Consider the following 20901-nt stretch of genomic DNA (forward strand, 5'->3'; position numbering starts at 1 on the left):
GACAGTTGGTAGGATTTCGCAAGCCCATACCAGATGGTGGTGGGGTTAAATGTAGTGAGACATGAATCCAAGGTCCTGGTTGTACTCACGTGTGCGGAACTTGGCTATAAGTTTCTGCTCAGCGATTCTGCATTGTCATACGTCCTGAAGGCCGCCTTGGAGAACGCTTACCCGAAGATCAGAGGCTGAATGCCCTTGACTGCTGAAGTGTTCCCCGACTGGAAGTGAACACTCCCATCACCAGGCTGGCAAAATCCTACCAACTGTCCTGGCTTGAGACAATTCACACCTCTTCAAGCTGTGATTATCCCTCTCTCTCCAGTCGCACCATCTGGACCTGTAAAGACTTAATTACCTGCAAAGACTCGCATTCAAAGTATCGTCTTGCATCATTGGCTTTGTCTGTATATGTGTTTGTGTAACCTACTTCTTCACTCACCTGATGAAGAAGCTACGCTCCAAAAGCTCATGATTCCAAATTAACCTGTTGGACTTTAACCTGATGTTGTAAGACTTCTTACCGTGCCCAGCCAACACTGGCATCTCCACATCTTGTTAGAGAGTGCCCTGGGTGCATCGCACATCTTGCTGCTGTCTATGTTCAGAGCCATTGTTCTTTTGTTCAGATCTTCCATCATTTGCGACTTCATGAACTTAGAGGCGATGTCCCCTAATTACCCTTGGGTTAGCTCCTCAGCTGAGTTGCGGTACAAGGGTATGACCGCTGACGTGCATGACCTCCTGCTTGGAGATATCACTGAGAGCCGAGAACACTGGGACACCAAAGAGCCGTTGTCCACATTCAAACCCGGAATGTACGGCTGCCAAAGACTTTGCAGTACTCGCCCTGTCACAGAGGTCCCTAGTGCAACCTGCACCATGCTGGACATACTACACACTACAGTCCAGTATTGTCTGCTGCCAGAATTCCTCCACTGCCTAATGTGGCTACTTCTGGAAAATGTTTCAAATCCTCTCCCTCTCAGACACCGAAGATGACGCAGCCTTGCTGTATCAACAGAGACTGGCCCCTACACTCACGCCTTCTTAAGTTCCATTTCATCTCTTGTCAAAGAAAGCCATTGCTGTATAAACAAGAGGAAAACCTTTTCTACATGCAAACCGGAGCTCTACATTTTTCCCTTCTCAGCCTATGTCAATAGATCCTGTGCATTTAGCAATTTCCTCGTTCTACTGCCCACCCAGAATGTGCGCCGAAGATTGTTTCAAAGCTAAGTGGTGTTATAAAATGTTTCGTCAATTTACCCGCTCGTTTATATAGTAAGATCACTTAAATAAACAGGGCGGGTCTTTTTCGTTCAAAAAAAAGAAGAGATGAACTCTTAAGCTACTTCAGCTGAGTGACTTCAGTGGCTGTTAATTATGTCGAAGCATTAAATAATTTGGCAGCCCCAGACTTGTCAAACAATCCCTCCGAGCGTTAACCTCAGTTCAATGTTTGTCAGTTCTGCAAGGGCACTTGAGCTCATGTGAAGGAATAGGAAATGCAGGATAACCGTAGCCGGCACAGCAGGAAAGGGAGCCTCAACAAGGACAGCAGTGTGGGGAAGTACCTCCTCGCCCCAACATCCACAGCTGCACTTATTTAAGAAAGTTCCAGCTGTAATAAAATTCAGGGCATGAAGGGTTTTCCAGCGACGTAATAGAGGCCGGCACCAAGGGAGGCAAGGAAACACCTTGACACACAGGCGTGTCCGACACACTATTTCCAGAGAGGCTTCAGAAATGAAACAGCAAAACGTTTGAAATTCTGCTTAACCCTTAACCAATCCCAAATTCCTTTTGTGGCTTGCAACTGAGAGGATCATTTTTCACTCCTGTCAGCAGCAATTTCTGCCCAGGGCCTGACACTGTCCATTGATTAGGTTTAATAGACATTGAGTGTTTTTGCAACATGTACCTGCCCCCCCCCCCCCCCCCCCACCCCCACCCATCTATTTAATCGCAAGAATGCGATATATCGACAGTGGGTGCGGGATGTTGCAGTCTCCCATTGTTTTATTTTAAGCTCACCAAGTGTTTTTTGCGATTTTATTTTTTAAACCCGTGAATGCCAACAACAAAATGGTGACTGAGTTCACCTATAAGCCTGACACCTTCCAGTGTAGGTCATGAGTATGTGTGTTTTTATGTGACCTGTACTATGTGTTATATGACTCTTTTGGTAATATATCTCGTTACTCTTTGCTTCTTATCCAGAATGGTCTGTTGGTGTGATTCTGAAGAACTTAAAGCAAACTAATATGAGTAACCATTGATTAATATTGAGTTTGCACACTCCACAGAACTATAACTAGTAATCAAGTAATTTATATTAAAGTATTAACTAATTCAAACTACAGGTGCTAAACTGTGCTGTGATCTATCTTGCACTCTACTGTCTTGTCACTCCTGGTTGGAAGAGAGAGAGAGACCAAGATCCTCTAGGTGTTGTTATTTATAGTGGGATCTCTAGTGGTTGTGTTACACTGAGATGCAATAATTAACCCTTTAGCTATCTACATATATACATATCATTACACGATGCACAAGGGGATTTGGGTTAATTATTATTTTTCCTTACTTGTGGAAATGCAAGGCAGTGAGGCCCTAACCCTTCGGAAGGAATGTTGAGGCCTTGCAGAGAGTGCAGAAGAGATTTATCGGAATAGTGACCTGGGATATATGGAAGTGTTTCCTCAAGAGCAGAATAGGTTGAGGGGAGATTTGATAGAGATTATCAAAATAATGAATGGTTTTCATGGAGCAAATAAGGCGAAACTGTTTCCAAGGGATTGGTAAGTAGAGAACACAGATTAAGGTGATTGGCAAAAGAACCTGGAAGAATTGGATGCACATTCAAAGGAGAATTGGAAGGGGAAAAGATCCTTTTCCCTATTGGGGAAGGGATGGAGGAGTGGGGCTAATTAGATAGGCCTACCACAGAACCAACACCGGCATGATGGTCTCCTTCTGTGTCATATTTTGTGAAGCAGGATCCGCCTGCCATTCTAGCAGATAACTCCCCTGAATGCAGGGCACCTCCTCAACACAAGGTAATAGGAGGAGCAGAGATAACAGGAAACTGGGTGAAAGAGTGAAGGATGACCTTTGAAGTGCCTGCCTCCAATAGATCCAAGGGGCCCTCAAAGGAGGTTCTCCACCACAGCCACCTCCCACCTTGCCAAAGCACTTGCCCGAGAAGCGAAAGCTGCCTTGTAGTATGGCATTGGCTACCCCCCTTCCTGCCCACAGCCGGTTAACTACCAGCGGCATTGGGATGAGCTCCCTATCCATAGAAAATTCCATAAGGCTTCAAAGTAGCTGGGCCCAAGTGACAGAACTGCGCCACATTCAAGGATTACCACAATGTCTGAATTTGTAGCTTAAACAACAATGGTGATGGGTAGCTGGACATCGGGGAGGGGGGGGGGGGGGGGGGGGGGGGGGTTGTTCACCCATTCATGCCTGCATCTATTTCGAGTGGATCATTTTGAGGACGCTTTGGTTGCTGTGCTGATGGTTTACACTTGAGAAACACGTTGAGATAAATGCATCCCTCTTCTGTGTTTGTGACGTTTTTTGTTAAACTGTTAAATTTTATTTCTTCCAACAGAATACAACACCAGCGACCAGCGCCAGGCTTGCAAAAAGCATGAACTCTACGTCAGCTTTCGGGACTTGGGATGGCAGGTAAAAGATACACAGTTTCTATTTCTCTCCCCCCCCCCCCCCCCCCCCCCTCCCATTTTGTACATCACTTCTGATATGGTCATTGGAGATGCTGGAAACCCCCTGTGACAAATTTGCTTTTGCCAACCATGTTTAGTGATATTATTAGAAGCATTCGGGACGGAAAGCACTTCTAAGACCAGTGACTAAAAACTATTTTCTGCCACTTGCTTTAATCTTCATTTCAACTCGAGACAGATGCTCGCATTGTAAATGAAGTCAACACCCGCATTTTCCTGCGAGTCGAGCAGCTGGTTTAAACTTATAATTCCATATTTTTGTATCTATTTGTTCATGTCATTAAAGTTCTTGGATACAATGTATATCACAGAGCAAAAATGTCCATAAAACAAGAAGTCCTGATTGACGTAAACACTCATTGGTACCCGTACCAGCCTCCCTGAACAGGCGCCGGAATGTGGCGACTAGGGGCTTTTCACAGTAACTTCATTTGAAGCCTACTCGTGACAATAAGCGATTTTCATTTCATTTCATTTTCAAATAATGATCAGAAACCATATCAATTGGTCCGTATTCCCCAGTGCCTAAAATTGAATCAGTTGAAAAGCTGGCAAGAGATAAAGTGTAGTCCATTCGGTCCATCAAGCCTGCTCTTGTCATTCAATGTGATCATGGCTGATCTTTTACCTCTGCTTGTAGCTTGTTGCACTCCTCCAATCTTGCTCAATTCCCTTTTAGTATCTAAAAACCATTGATCTGTGACTGGAATGTACCCAACAACCGAGCCGGTGCACCGTCTAGCATAGGTAGAATTCCAAAGATTCCAGGCTGAAGGGGTTTCTCCTCCTCTCTGTCCTAACTGGTCAGCCCTTACCCTGAGACTGTGTGCCTTGGTTTGAGACACCCCAGCCAGGCGAAACATCCTCCTAGCTATGCTGCCAAAGTCCCATTACGATTTACGTTCCAATGCGATTACCCCTCATTTTCTTAAATTTGAGGGAATGTGGATCTTGCCTTTAAAGAACCATCTGCTGAAAGAAAGACTGTGCATTTTTTTTTATGAAGACACGGGGAGTCTAGACCAAGTTGTAACAAAAGAAGCAAAGGTTTATTTACAAGGTTTACAATACACTGCTCCCAGTGGTACCCAACTGGGTCTGAGGCAGCTGGTCCCGAACTGGCCGACCTTGTACACAATGTTAATTGAGTTCCCCCGCCCTCCCCGTTTACGGGGACGCCCATATTCCGCAAAGTACACGTGGGCAGCACGGTAGCATTGTGGATAGCACAATTGCCTCACTGCTCCAGGGTCCCAAGTTTGATTCCCGGCTAGGGTCACTGTCTGTGCGGAGTCTGCACATCCTCCCCGTGTGTGCGTGGGTTTCCTCCGGGTGCTCCGGTTTGCTCCCACAGTCCAAAGATGTCCAGGTTAGGTGGATTGGCCATGATAAATTACCCATAGTGTCCAAGAAAATTGCCCATAGTGTTGGGTGGGGTTACTGGGTTGTGGGGATAGGGTGGAGGTGTGGGCTTGGGTGCTCTTTCCAAGAGCCGGTGCAGACTCGATGGGCCGAATGGCCTCCTGCACTGTAAATTCTATGAATCCAATTGTTCCCATCCCATGTCCCGTGCGGGCTCAGGTTATGACCCATGTATGTAGCGCCTTTCAGAAACCCTGTCCCAAAGTTCTTTCCAGCCAATGACATGCTTTTGAAATGTAGTCACCCTTTTTGATGTCGGAAAGGCACCAGCCAATCTGTGCACAGCGATCTCCCACAGGCCTGTGATAACGATCAGATAATCTGATTCATCTACGTTGTTTGAGGAGTAAACTTGGTCTGAACACGGGGTGACTCCCTGTTGCTCTGCAAAATTGGGGGTGGGAAGTTCAGGTCCTGCTGAAGGTGCCCCCCCCCCCCCGCCCCGCGGCGCGTTACACAGTGGCGGGGCGGGCGAGCCGTACAAAACAGCATAGACGTCAGCAGCCCTGGAAACCCATGTGACCCAGATTTGAAATCACTGGGCTAAAAAAACCTACTTGATGGGGAGTGATTTTTACCCTAATGATTGAGAAGCCCAGTTTGTTAATTGTTGGAAAGGTCTCCGAACAGATACACCATTAACTTGTGAGTTATGGTCTGTCAAATTGTGCCCAAGCTGATCACCGCCTCTAATCGATGCCCACTGCGGTCTGCCCAGTCTCCCTCCCAGTACCCTGGCCCATCGCAGCCCTGTAAAGATTTACCTGATGCTTCTATCAGCGATGAAGAAGCCTGAATTCTGAAGCCCTGGAGCTGGTAATTTAGTTACGAATGCCCAGCAGGTGTCTCCAGCTCATTTTAAGCGAGACCTGAGGCCTGTTGTTCTGTGTACCCCGTGCCTGCGTACCTGCTCCAGAACGACTGGAAAAGTATTTCCGGCCCCGATCTCTCTTACTGTGCCTCTCTCACCGTATCTCATTGCAGGGCTGCAATGATGCTCTGGTAACTCTGCCCTCGTGAGTTGCTGATTCTGTACCAACTTGTTTTCCCCCTTTCCTCTCATGGCTTGTTAGCATTAGATTTCAGTTTCGCGTTTCGACCTTCTGGCTAAGATCAAGCCCGAGTTGGGTGTTCTTGTCCGCTTGGATGTAGTATTGTGCGGATCATGAATTTGTCTTTTGGAGCAGAGAAGAAAGATTAACTATCTTCTGGCCAGTCATAATGTCTATGTGTATTAATATCTAGGTGGTACTAGCAATGCTACATTTGATTGGTGCCCTCCATTAGGAAGAGGAAAGTTTTTTTTTTAATTTTCTTTTATAAATTTAGATTAGCCAATTATTTTTTCCAATTAAGGGGCAATTTAGCATGGCCAATCCACCTACTCTGCACATTTTTGGGTTGCGGGGGCGAAACCCACGCAGACACGGGGAGAACGTGCAAACTCCACACGGACAGTGACCCAGAGCCGGGATCGAACCTGGGACCTCAGCGCCGTGAGGCGGTTGTGCTAACCACTAGGCCACCGTGCTGCCGAGGAAGAGGAAAGTTGACCATGGTTCCTGCTGTTGATAACTATCCAGCAATTTGGTTGCCGTGCACAAGACTTTGATGAGGTAGATGAAGAAAAGCGGCTCCCATTTGCTGATCTGTACTCGGACTGAGAGACCTCCCATTTAAGATTTTGGGCAAGAGGCCCAGTGAGGAAGAGTTTTTTGAAGCAGCAAGGGGTAATCATCTGCAACTCGTTGGCCATAAAGGTGGTGGGAGCTTAGATGATGAACGATTTGAAAAAGGAATTGTTCGGGCGCTCAAGAAAAATAAACCCGCAGGGAGAGAGCACGGGCTGCTCGGCTGCCCGACTGGATCGCGCTACAGTGGGCCGGCATGGAAGTGATGGGCTGGATGCTGTTGGAAGGTGCTTCTCAGCGATAGCCCTCATGTCCTCCTGCCATGAAATACCTGCTAATTCCTGAACTGGGGTCCCTTGGGCAGGGTAGCTGAGAATAGTTTGTACCAATGGAATCAGATCCCAACAAAGGGTAAACATATAGAGAATAAATGAAACCTGCCATGGTGGATTAAAAAAAAAAATAGATACATTTTTAAAAATAAATTTAGAGTACCCAATTCCTTTGTTTCAATTAAGAGGCAATTTAGCGTGGCCAATCCACCTACCCTGCACATCTTTGGGTTGTGGGGGCGAGACCCACGCAGACACAGGGAGAATGTGAAAACTCCACACGGACAGTGACCCAGGGTCAGCACGAACCCGGGTCCTCAGCACTGTAGACAGCAGTGCTAACCACTGCGCCACCGTGTCACCCCACATATACATTTATTAATACAGTAACAGGTCACATGCAGTATCTTCTTCAAGCCTGCATTTTTATGGCAACGACTTTAACTGTAGCGTGAATGAGGATTTTCTAATTTGAATGTGCATATTATTAATTCATTACAAATGTTCCTTAACTGATTGTTTTTACCTAAATTATGTTTTCTCTCCCAATTACCAGAAAGTAGGGCAGGAATGTATTCTTCCCTCTATGGTTTCGGGAAGATTTCAAATGTCATATGAGGGAATGCAATTATTTTTGTGTTGATGGGCCAGGGAGCCAGACACGGTTGTTTAAGTCCTACCTATGATCATTGCTGAGCCACTCTGCTCACCCCAGTGACTGAGCATGCAGGCCCGAAAGCCTCCAGTTTGAATGCTGCTCCCTGCTGACTGAGCTGGTATTGCAGTTGGAGAGAAGGGGGGGGGGGGGGGGGGGGGGGGGGACTTGGTCTCTCGGCCCCTATTCTAAGGACGGGGAGGGCAGATGGACCAGGCTTCCTGCTTCTGATTACTGTTCGCTGACCTCTGCTGGAAAGTGAAAGAGGCCTGGCCACTGGATGAGAATCGAAACTTGGCCATGAGGCATCTTTGACGGATAACCAGTCGACATTCAGCGTCTTACGCAGCAGTTCCTGACTCCTGTGGAGCAAATCCCCTCGGAGTTGATGCCTTCGTCGCGGCAGATGGTGGGGAGGAACCAGCAAAATAGACTTTTCTCATAGAAAGTGACATGATTTTAATCCAGGAATTTTTCACTTGTTCACATCAGGTCATACCTACAGTAAATTGGGGAGCAAAAACTCACCGGGATCGCGAGTACCCTGAAACCTAATCAGACTAAAACTGAATAGATAGGGTGGGCACATGTTTTCAAGACGCACCTTTTTCAGTGCGGCCCGGATAGTGGTGTTAAATAATTTTTTATTTGATAACCATTTCACCCCCATAAGTCGAGAGTTCTGCTTGTGCAATCGAAAGATTGTTACAGCTAAATCAAATTCATTTCTACCCCAGTGATTTTATTCCTGATACTTAAATGCCAACTCGATAATTGAGTATGAAATCAGGCTCAATGGCTCCGCAGTTTCCCAGGCAGCATTCTGAATGATCAACCTGCCATTGCTATTGAACCACAAGTGGCCACTTTTATTTCTAAAACTAAGGACTTACGGGCAGCACGACAGCACAAGTGATTAGCACTGTGGCTTCACAGCGCCAGGGTCCCATACTGTCTGTGCGGAGTCTGCACTTTCTTCCCGCGTTTGCGTTGGTTTCCGGTTTCTTCCCACAGTCCAAAGAAGTGCGAGTTCGGTGCATTGGCCATGATAAATTGCCCTTAGAACATAGAACAGTACAGCACAGAACAGGCCCTTTGGCCCTCAATGTTGCGCCGAGCCATGATCACCCTACTCAAACCCACGTATCCACCCTATACCCGTAACCCAACAACCCCCCCCCCCCCTTAACCTTACTTTTATTAGGACACTACGGGCAATTTAGCATGGCCAATCCACCTAACCCCCACATCTTTGGACTGTGGGAGGAAACCGGAGCACCCGGAGGAAACCCACGCACACAGGGGGAGGACGTGCAGACTCCACACAGACAGTGACCCAGCCGGGAATCGAACCTGGGACCCTGGAGCTGTGAAGCATTTATGCTAACCACCATGCTACCCTGCTGCCCTTAGTGACCAAATAAGGTTCGGAGGGATTATTGGGTTACGGGGAGAGGTTGGAAGTGAGGGCTGAAGTGGGTCGGTGCAACTCGATGGGCTGATATGGCCTCCTTCTGCACTGTATGTTCTCTGACTACGATTAGGCCAAAGCATGAAAAAAGTGCATGTCGTGGGAGATGAATGTTGCCCTTTTAGTGAAGATGTGGGATGGAATGTTTAAATTTTTTGTCATAGAATCAGAGAATCCCTACAATGCAGAAGAAGGCCACTCAGCCCATTGAGTCTGCACCGACCCTCTGAAAGAGCACTCCACCTGGGTCCACTCCCCTGCCCTATCCCCGTAATCCCACCTAACCTGCACATCTTTGAACTGGGGGAGGAAACTGGAGCACCCGGAGGAAACCCGCATAGACACGGGGAGAAAGTACAAACTCCACAAACAGTCACTCAAGGTCGAAGATGGACCCAGGCCCCTGGCGCTGTGAGGCAACAGTGCTAACCACTGTGCCACCATGTGAGTGTCAGCTCACGACATAACTGGCGTGGCAGACCTGTTCAGCTCCCCACCCCTGGTTGCCCCCTTGACAGCCTAGGGAAACTCTTGACATTGAGCTTGGTGGCATTGGTGACAGATCTTGAGTACGGTCCGATAGAACACATCAACAACCTTGCCACATACACTGTCCACCCCACAACATAGTGAGAGAATACCGTTTAGGAACAGTCACTCAGTCCTCGTATCAGAAATTTGAAAAGTTATTCTGAGACCTCGGAACTAGCTAGTTAACTTGTCAAAGGTTTGCCAACAAGTTGCGCACAAATAGCTGAGATGATTTGTTTCAGGATTGGTGGCTGGTGCCAATGGTTAAGGAAGACGCCGTAGGGATGGTCCCAGCTCCTGTAAACTTTGACCCTCAGAGAGCTGCAGCAAGATGCTGTTCAAATGATGTCCCCCTGGTATACATTGACCATAGGCCCAAATCTAACTAAATCTCATGGACAAACCCAGATGAAATGCATCCCAGGCCGTTGAGTGAGACAAGGGAGGAAATGGCAGGGCCGCTGGCAATAATTTTCAATTCCTCTTCCTCCGCCACCAGAAAATCCCGGGCCTCATGATCGAGAAGCTCTGGCTAGAAACTTTGAGGGATTTATGAGGGAAAAATGGTGCAAGAGGTTCAACCAGGATGGATTGTTTTATACTCTATATGGGCCAGAGTTTAGAGAACACCAAAGTTTTTGGTTATGGGGAAGCACAAGGGTCCACTTTCCAGGTGTAATGCAATAGAGATCTTAAGTATTTTTAAACAAAACAATGTTTATTCTATGAATCCAGTTAACATTTATAAACACACAGTAAACATCTTATCAACTACCAACACAAATACCGCCCCCCCCCCAAGATACAATACTCTATAGGTAACCCTTAATAATTTTCTTAACAACATCCATAAGCCAAACACCCTTTTCTACAAAACAGTAGGTTTGCATTCCTTACAGAAAACGGGTATTAATTTGAAGTTATCAAGTGGTCTCGAGACATTCTTTAGCATGCAGAGAGAGAGACCAAAAATACACCACCTTTGTTGGAATGCAGCTCCCAGCCGAAAACGAAACCAAAAAAACTCAGAGCCACAAAGCGGCTTCCAGCTCAGAACGAAAGTAAAAGACAGAATCACAGCCCAGCTCCACCCGCAGTGACATCACTGCAGCCATTTGATAAAATTCACTTTTCTGAAAGGGAACCTCACATGACAACTCTAACAGAAGCTTTGAATCAGTCAGTAATCGGAATCAGGATTCGTGTGTAGGCTGGTGCTAGGAATGAGCGTTGCACAAATTCTTAGTGATTGAATTCAGTTTGGGGATTATTCCCTCCTCCACCCATTTAGAAATCCTGATCAGTTTGGGGGAAAATGTTCTGTACAATTTCTCCCGTACTCCTTAAGGCAAACTCCAGGAGACTGTGGTGAACTGTTATTCCTTTAAATGCTAATTAAGAAAGAAAACTTAACTATTCCTCTCGCACCTTCCCTCTTTATGGCAAGTTAAAATATCTGTGTGGCATACTAACTGAGCTTGTACGTTGTTTGGCTACTAGCTGGTCTCATAGCTGTGAGAAGCAGATACTAAGTGCTTAACAACAGAATAATATACGGGGGTAAGGCCAGATTGTATGTAATTAGACCCTGTGCTAGCGGTCGGGGTATTTTCTCGGTGTCTCGATCACCCATCTCAAAACTGAAGTCGGGGTCTCATTAGCCCACGATTCCAAGAGGCCCCTGTTGTATAATTGCTTCCTGTTTTCATACTCCTACTGTGTTACTGTTATCTTAAGCAAGGCAAATCTTTCGACAGAATCTCACCATCTGAAACCTGGTCTCTTCACAGTAGGCACAAACTTACAAAGTGGTGTCCCCTGGGTGGGCCTTATCCACAGCTGACTCAAATTGTCCTTCTCTCTTTAATAATAGGAAATCCATGCTTACTGCCCATGTCAGTAATCCCAACCAGTAGGTGATGACTTTGTGAAGAGGAATAGTCCTCTATTGCTGTTTTTCCCCAGGAGTTCAATGCACCGGTCCCTTAGCTTTAAGTGTCAGCCATGGCTCCGTTGGTAACACACCCTCCTCTCAGTCACGAGGTTGGGGGTTCGAGTCCAACACCAGGGCTTGAGCACAATAATCATGGCTGATACTACAATACTGAGGGAGTTTAGGATGAGGCATTAAACCGAGGCCCCATTTGCTTGTCTAGATGGATGCAGATGGTTGCACGGCGCTATTTTGAAGAGCAGGGAAGTTAACCGGGGTCTTGCCCAGTATTTTACCCTCAGTCAACATTACAAAGCAGATTATCTGCTCGTTATTGTATTGCTCTATTTGGGAGCTTGCTGTGCACATATTGGAAACTGTGTTTCCAACATTTTGACAGTAACCTCACTTTGAAAGGTTGCAAAGCACTACAGGATGTCCAGTGGCTGTGGAAAGTGATGTATAAATGCGAGTCTGTCTTTTTTTCCTTTCCTGTCAATGTTTTCCATTTCCAGAAACCTATCCAATTTGACAATGTAATCTCCTCTCCATTTTGAGAGCTTCTTGCATATCGCTTCCAAATTTGCATTTCTCTTAACTAAAATAGCCCAACTGTCTCCGCATACGGGCACGGTGGTGCACTGGTTAGCACTGCTGCCTCACGGCGCTGAGGTCCCGGGTTCGATCCCGGCCCTGGGTCACTGTCCATGTGGAGTTTGCACATTCTCCCCGTGTCTGCGTGGGTCTTACCCCCACAACCCAAAGATGTGCAGGGTAGGTGGATTGGCCACGCTAAATTGCCCCTTAATTGGGGGCTTAATTGAGGGATTTGGGTACTCTAAATTTATTTTTTAAAAAACAAGTGCCAGGCAGTGACCATCTCCCACAAGAGAGAAGCTAACTCTCGCCCTCTACATTCAATGGCATTACCATCACTGAATCTCCCATTATCAACATCCTAGAGTCCACAATTGACCAGAAACTGAACTGGACTAGCCATGTAAATACTGTGGCTACAAGAGCAGGTCAGAGGCTAGGATTCCTGCGGCAAGTAACTCATCTCCTGACTTCCCAAAGCCTGACCACCATCTACCAGGTACAAGTCAGGAGTGTGATTTAATAGTCTCCACTTGCCTGGATGAGTGCACCTTCAACAACACTCAAGAAGCTCAACACCATCCAGGACAAAGCAGCCCCGCATGATTGGCACCACTTCCACAAACATTCATTCGCTCCACCACCGACAGCTGCATGATGCATCGCAGCAATTCTCCAAGGCTCCTCAGACAGCGCCTTCCAAACCCATGACTGCTACCATCTAGAAGCACAAAGGCAGCTGACACATGAAAACGCTCCCACCTGAAAGCTCCTCTCCAAGCCTCTCAACATCCTGACTTGGAAATGTACCACTACTCCTTCATTGCTGCTCAATCAAAATCCTGGAACTCTCTCCCTAACAGCACTGTGGGTGTAGCACGTGGACTGCAGCGGTTCAAAAAGGCAGCCCACCACCGCCACCTTGAGGACAATTGGGGATGGCCAACAAATGCTGGCTTGGCCAGCGATGCCCACATCCCACGAATGAATGCTTTTTGTGTCGTTAAAACTACAACAACAGTGTGCATTTATATGGAACCTTTAACATAGGCCGAATGGCCTCCTTCTGCACTGTAAATTCTATGATTCTCCTGCTGTGAGCTCCCCCCTCCACATTTAATTCATAAAATCCTCCTGCTCACACCACAGTTATGTTCAGACTTGATTTGCTCTCCGTGCAATGTTGGCCACTTTCTGTTTGCTCCCTTCAAGTGTTTACTTCTAAGATTAACATTGGAACTTCATCCTGAAGATGTAGTGAATGAGCTACTGGATAGAAAAAAGAATTCTTCAGCTTCCTGTCCAGGGCACGCTGAAGTTTTATTTGTTCACGGAATCGGAACGCAACAGTGCAGGGACCATTCAGCCCATCGAGTTCCTGTTAGCTCTTTGGTCCACTTAGTCCTGCTTTTCCCCCTTATAGCCCTTTTTCCTCAGGTATTTGTCCAATTATTGTATCTGAGTCCACTGCCCCTTCAGGCAGTGCATCATAACGTGCTTCATCAAAAACATCGAAACATGCAGCTGGCTCGTACATCGCATTATCCCTGTCACTCCGAGAGAACAGTCTTAATTAAACAGCTGTCTTAAAAACTAAAACCTCAGTTCCAATTGGCTCCATTTAAATATTTTTAAAATCCCCCCCTGTATCAATGGATACTGGTAAGTGGGGTTAAAAACATTGCATTTGACATTTACTGCGCTGTAGCATTAAAACGGGGCCCTGTTTTTTTACTTACCCGTTTGATCCATAGGGTGGCACCTGAACAGTGCTTCCAAATGCAATGCTGGTAAGAAGCATGCCTACCTCCTACCCCATATTCCCCACCCTCCGCACCCTGTTTGCTTTCATTTTAAGCACAAACCGCAGGAAATCTGTGCTTGTTTCATCTCATTTGTTGCTTTCCTTCCTTCTGAATCTGTCATCACCTTCCCATGAAGGTGTGTCTTTGATCTTCCTCTCTTTGCACCTCTTCCCAACCTTCTGCCTCGATCTCTTGCGGCATAACTCTTTCCTTCACTGCTTATTCTTCTCCGTTTTTTCCCTCCAGTCTCACTTATTGTGTGTGTGTGTCATTCACTCGTTTCCTTCTTCGTCCCTCATTTTCATTGTATTTCATTCAACCCTCCCTTTCAACTGCAGCACTCCTTCCATCCCTTTTGTCTTTCACATTCACCTTCTCCAGTACTTTCATCTGTATAGCCTCTCTGCTTCCCCTACTCTCACCCTCTTCTCCTCTCCCCTATTGCCCCCTCCCCCCCCCCCCTCCCCAATTCTCTCTTTCTGGTCTTTTGCAAATTTCTCTGTTCCCATTCCTATTGGAATTTAGCTTTCTTCCTCTTTTTTTTTGTCTTTTCGTGGTTTGTTCCTGGTCTCTCCGTAAGTAGGAAATGGTCTGGGAGCGGGCACTCGCAAATTAGGTTGCCACTTGGTCGGGGGGGTGGGGGCTCGACAGGTGCCGTGGAATCACCCTGGGCTGTCCGCTTAAAAGGGCCCCGGATTTAGTCAGAAACTGTGTACATTTCAATCACAGGCCGAGCGGTTAGGAACGGACAGAAGCGATACAGATATCAATAGAATCACTACAGTGCACAAGGAAGCCATTTGGCCCATCGAGTCTGCACCGGCTCTTGGAAAGAGCACCGCACCTAAGGTTAACACCTCCACCCTATCCCCATAACCCAGTAACCCCACCCAACACTAAGGGCAATTTTGGACACTAAGGGCAATTTATCATGGCCAATCCACCTAACCTGCACATCGTTGGACTGTGGGAGGAAACCGGAGCACCCGGAGGAAACCCACGCACACACGGGGAGGATGTGCAGACTCCGCACAGACAGTGACCCAAGCCGGAATCGAACCTGGGACCCTGGAGCTGTGAAGCATTTGTGCTAACCACGATGCTACCGAGCTGTCAATGTGGATACTCACCTAAACAATGCCTAGGACTGCCTCCAGAGTCCAGGAGGGAGGCTGCCGGTGACCCAGAAGCACCACAGTCATGTATCAGGGGAGCAACTGCAAGTGGACTTTTCAGATTAGCTGTCCGTCTCCCAGGCCCAAAGTATTCCTGGCGATCTATCCTCATCCTCAGGAAGTCCATCGTCTGGTCCCCGGGAGATCTACCGTCATTTCCAGCTTGTCCACCTTTGTTCTTCAATAGTGGGGGTAATGTGGGCATCTTTTCAATATGGCGCCCAGACACGTGGTGGACTACACACCATCTGGGCCTGCTCCCGCCACGGAATGGGGCGTGAAACACCCGGGTGCATAATTAAAGAGGTCGGGGCCAGAGGATTTGCCGTCTTTTCCCGGCCCCACAGCGGGAAACGCTCCATGTTCCCGCCCCCGCACCTAGTCTCAAAATGGGAGAAAGCGTTTAAATTTAATTATTTATATTCGGTATTTTAAAGCACCGATTTAGTCACGTTTTTAAGTGGCTAGATTATACAAATAAATGCCATTTTGTGACCAGGTGCTCACCTAGAGATGTTAATGAGACCCAATGGCCGCCTTGGCCGATTAGGACCAATTGACAAATCAGCTCCTAATATTTCTTATGAACTGTATATTAAGTGTTGTTTTTTTTTTTGGAGGTACGACACGATTGAGGATCCTGGCACTTGGGTTTAGTATGATACTGGGAAATTTTTCTTGCCAGAATTTGTTTGGTGAGGAAGATTTGTGGGGACAACAGCAAAAATAACCAATGAGAGATGAGATGAGACAAAACAATTAGCCGACTGGGAAAGAAATAGACACTGGTGCAGTCGACAGGTTTCAAAGTATGTTTTAATGAATATTTATGAAGGTTATCAATATCATAATTCAATTCTTGTTTTTGAAGGACTGGATAATAGCACCTGAAGGGTACGCAGCCTATTACTGTGATGGAGAGTGCTCGTTTCCTCTAAATGCACACATGAATGCCACAAACCATGCAATTGTACAGACACTGGTGAGTAAAACACATGGGTCTGGATTGTGTCCTACTGTCGCTGCACCAGCAATCATCGGGGACCTGGCGTGGACAATTAGTGCGAGCGGCTAGGGCTTCCATAGCGCGGGGGAGGATGACCCTGACATCAGGACCCAAGTCGCCCAATGGCCAAGCAGAAGCGGTTGCCATGTTTAGAGATAGTCAGGCCTGGTGTCAGAGTTGGAGATTGCCCGCCAGGCTTTTGAAGGAAACTCTACAGTTTAAATCCTCAGTCATCTGAGTTTCCTCCAGAGCAGTGAAGAAGGTTCCCGCTCCGTCCCTCATCATCATTTGGATGGCATCAGCAGGGTCGACTAAGTTCTGAGACATCAAAGTCTGGTCAGCGCCCGAGGATAAAGGAGGACAGGATGGATGATTTCCACGCTGTCACAACCCCTCACTTTCTTTGCAGGTAGCCTCCGAAGCGTCCAGATCTGTGGTACCGGCTTTAAGGATCTGTGATGGTGCTTTAAGGGACGGCTTCTCTTCACCTTGGTTATGGGCTTCCCTTTGTAAATTTAGAACAGTTCTGGGTTTTGAATTTGCTGCCTGAGACTCCCTCCACCAAGGTGTCAGCTCAGCAAGTTTGTGCACAGAGAAACCATCTGTTAAATCAATCCAGTGCCCTGTGACTCAATCTCCCGGAAATCCAAGTGAGTCGAGGAAGTCACAGAGGGCGGGACGCTAACGCAGTGGTTAGCACTGCTGCCTCACGATGCTGAGGACCCGGGTTCGATCCCGGCCCCGGGTCACTGTCCGTGTGGCGTTTGCACATTCTCCCCGTGACTGCTTGGGTTTCACCCCCACAACCTGAAGATGTGCAGGATAGGGGGATTGGCTGAACTAAATTGCCCCTTTTTTAAAAAAAAAACTTTTACTAGGCAGGTTATAGAGAGCATGAGAGGGAGAGTCTCTCTAAATCCGAGAGGCAGGGTTTAATTATGTTGAATTGCATTCAACCATTTACCATCAACCGATGTACCATTTGTCAATGATGTGGAGGTGCCGGCGTTGGACTGGGGTGAGCACAGTAAGAAGTCTTACAACACCAGGTTAAAGTCCAACAAGTTTGTTTCAAACACTAGCTTTCAGAGCACTGCTCCTTCCTCAGGTGAATGTCAATGTTCTCTGTTGATTATTCTTTGTGTATTCTATGTACGTACTGTGTACGTTCCCTCGGCCGCAGAAAAATACTTTTCACTGTACTTCGGTACATGTGACAATAAATCAAATCAAATATCAGGTTAAAATTTAAATTATATGCAAATAGATTATTAAGCACATTAATGAGCTTCCTGCTGCTCATGAGCAAGTTTTCCATTTTGTTACCTTCTCTTGTTGACCTAATCACCTTTGACCTAATTGTTGAAAAGTTTTGCCTTCACTGGGAGTCTGTCTTGCGACGTCCCACACAATCCTCCCGTACCTGCTCCATAAAATGCAACCGTGTGAAAATATTTCCTCTTTTTTTAAAAATAAATAAAGTTGCGGCAAAGTTAACTTTGATCCAGAAAAGTTTGTGCCATTTTGTTGCGTTAAGTTTAAACTCATCATAACCTCGTATCAAATTGTGCTTGCTGAATTCTGGTGAAATCAACCATCTAATAATAACTTGTGTTTCCAATCGCATCTTTAGCATAACAAAATGACCCAACGTGCTTCAGAGGCGCATTAGAAAAGACAATGTGACGCCAAGCCACTTGGGAGATTGGGTCAGGTGATCAAAGTTTTGGTCAAAGAGGAGGGCTTTTTAGGAATTTCAGAAGAGGAAAGTGACTGGGAGTTTGAGAGAGGGAATGCCAGAAGCACCAGAGGCTGGAATGAGAGAAGCATACCGATCTCGGAGGGACAATGGGAACGGTGCAAGGCCAGGAACGGATTTGAAAACCATGATTAGAATTTTAAAATGGAGACACGCTGGAAATGAATGTAGGTCAGAGGGCACAGGGCAGCAGAGCCTTGGAGGACCTCAAGTTTGAGAAGGGCAGCATGTGGGAGGCAGCCCAGAAGAGCGTTAGAAGTGTCACGTCTCGAGATGATAAAGGCTTGAATGAGGAATGCAGCAGCAGAAGAACTGAAATAAAAATTGTTGGTAAACTCAGCAGGTCCGGCAGCACAGTGGTTAGCACTGTTGCTTCTCAGCACCAGGGACCTGGGTTGGATTCCCGCTTGGGTCACTGTCTGCACGTTCTCCCGGTGTCTGCATGGGTTTCCGCCGGGTGCTCCGGTTTCCTCCCACAAGTCCCGAAAAACTAGCTTGTTGGGCGAATTGGATGTTCTGAATCCCTCAGTTTACCTGAACAGGCGCCGGAATGTGGCGACTCGGGGATTTTCACAGTAACTTCATTGCAGTGTTAATGTAAACCTACTTGTGACAATAATGAAGATAATAGAAACAAGAGTTAACATTTCAAGTCCATATGCCTCTTTTGGGGGCAGTCTGGCAATTTTTGCATGGGTGATAATAATCAACAGTTTACAAATGGAGATGGGACTAAATTGGTGAATGATTTGGTCATTACATAGAACATACAGTGCAGAAGGAGACCATTCGGCCCACCGATTCTGCCCCTGCCCACTTAAGTCCTCACTTCCACCCTATCCCCGTAACCCAATAACCCTTCCTAATTAGTGACTTTTTTTTAAATTAAGAAAAGGCAAGTTGAGAGAGGCCAGCAGAGAACCTGAACAGTTTCATTGTGGAAAGGTAGCAACAATGGGAATATCAAGTACGTGTAGAGAGTCATAATTGAGGTGATCCCTCTGATAGAACCCATGCCATTTCAATGCAACTGGTTGTACAAACCTTATGAAGTAAACTCTAGACTTTCCGCTTTCAACCCATGCCCACAAACAGGGCTTAGGATTTATTAAAGTTCTAATTTCCTGCTGGAATATTAATTCCCCTCCACCCAGCTGGATTTCCTTCCATATTATTTTCACCCAGGAAGAATCTAATCTCGCTCTCTGCTACACCGGGTGAGGGTGGCGTAGTGGTAGTGTCACTGGTCCAATAATTTAGAGGTCCGGTCTAATGCAATAGGGACGCGGGTTCAAATCCCACAGCAGCAGCTGGCAGAATTTAAATTCAGTTGTTAAATCTGGAATAAAAGCTAGTCTCAATAATGGTGACCATGACGACCATTATCGATTGTTGTAAAAAGGTTTACTCGTGTCCTTTAGACAACTGGCAAGTCACGCTACAGTTGTATTAGAACCTTGGTAACCGCACTTGGAATGTTGCGCACAATTCTGGTCGCCACACTACCAGAAGGATGTGGAGGCTTTGGAGAGGGTGCAGAGGAGGTTTACCAGGATGTTGCCTGGTCTGAAGTGTGTTAGCCATGCGGAGAGGCTGAATAGACTCGGACTGTTTTCATTAGAACGATGGAGGTTATGGGGTGACCTGAGGTCGACAAGATTGTGAGGGGCATGGGTAGAGTGGATGGGCAGGCACTATTTCCTAGGGTGGAAAGGTCAGTCACCGGGGGGCATGGATTTAAGGTCCGTGGGACAAAGTTTAGAGGAGATGTGCAAGGCAGTTTTTTTTTTTACGGAGCGTGGTGAGTGCCTGGAACACGTTGCCAGGGGAGGTTGTGAAAGCAGATACATTAATAGCGTTCAAAAGGCATCTTGACAAATTCATGGATAGGATGGGTACAGAGGGCTATGGCACAACAAAGTACTGAGTGTTTTGTCCAAGGTTGGTATCATGATTTGCAATCAAGGTTTGCATTGGAGTGCTGAACTTGTAGCATTTGAGTGCTACAGTGAGAGTTTGGTGACTGAGGGAGTATAAGGGTTCATTTTTATTTAAAGTCTAGTATTTCTTTTATTTAGTTAATTAACTTAAAAGTTGCTGTTTGGTCTATAAGAAGGTGAATTTTGAATCAGCTTTAAACAAGGTTCTACTTGGACTTACTTGCAGTTGGAGCTTGTTAATTAGTTAATTGCATTAGGGCAGTTTTCAGAAGCTAGAGTCACCGCATAAATAGGAGCTAGTTACAGTGCAGACTTTGTTTGCACTGGAGTGCTGAACTTGTGGCATTTGAGTGCTACAGTGAGAGTTTGGTGACTGAGGGAGTTAGGTGAGGAGGGACTAAGGTGCTCCTTACATTTCATTTCCTATATTTATCAAAGAGCGTGAAGGGAGCCAGGAGTTTAGAGTACAGCTGACTGGAAGTAGAGTCGGAGGGCGGAGGTCCAGTTGGTCCAAGGGGCAGCTAATTCTGTAAAGTAAGAGGGGATGGAGGCTAGGGCAGTTGCATGCTCCTCCTGTAGGATGTGGGTGGTGAGGGAAACCACTGGTGTCCCCGCTGACTATACCTGCGGGAAGTGCACCCAACTCCAGCTCCTCAGAGACCGTGTTAAGGTACTGGAGCTGGAGCTGGATGAACTTCGGATCATCCGGGAGGCAGAGGGGGTTATAGAGAAGAGTTACAGGGAGGTAGCCACACCAAAGGTACTGGACAAGAGTAGCTGGGTTACAGTCAGGGGAAAGAAAACTAACAGGCAGACAGTGCAGGGATCCCTCGTGGCCGTTCCCCTTCAAAACAAGTATACCGTTTTGGATGCTGTTGGGGGGATGACTTAC

The 20901-nt window shown here is 46.7% G+C and overlaps 1 protein-coding gene across 1 annotated transcript in view; it reads left to right on the plus strand.

Annotated features, from left to right (window-relative positions):
* The window catches only part of bmp6 (bone morphogenetic protein 6), a 146046-nt gene that overhangs the window by 120164 nt on the left and 4981 nt on the right, over positions 1-20901 (plus strand). The window contains exons 5-6 of the mRNA XM_038810218.1: positions 3617-3693; positions 16176-16286. Coding sequence (XP_038666146.1) covers positions 3617-3693; positions 16176-16286 — 188 coding nt within the window. The remainder of the gene's footprint in view (positions 1-3616; positions 3694-16175; positions 16287-20901) is intronic.

The sequence above is a fragment of the Scyliorhinus canicula genome, chromosome 10 (assembly GCF_902713615.1).
Source record: "Scyliorhinus canicula chromosome 10, sScyCan1.1, whole genome shotgun sequence".
NCBI lineage: Eukaryota > Metazoa > Chordata > Chondrichthyes > Carcharhiniformes > Scyliorhinidae > Scyliorhinus > Scyliorhinus canicula.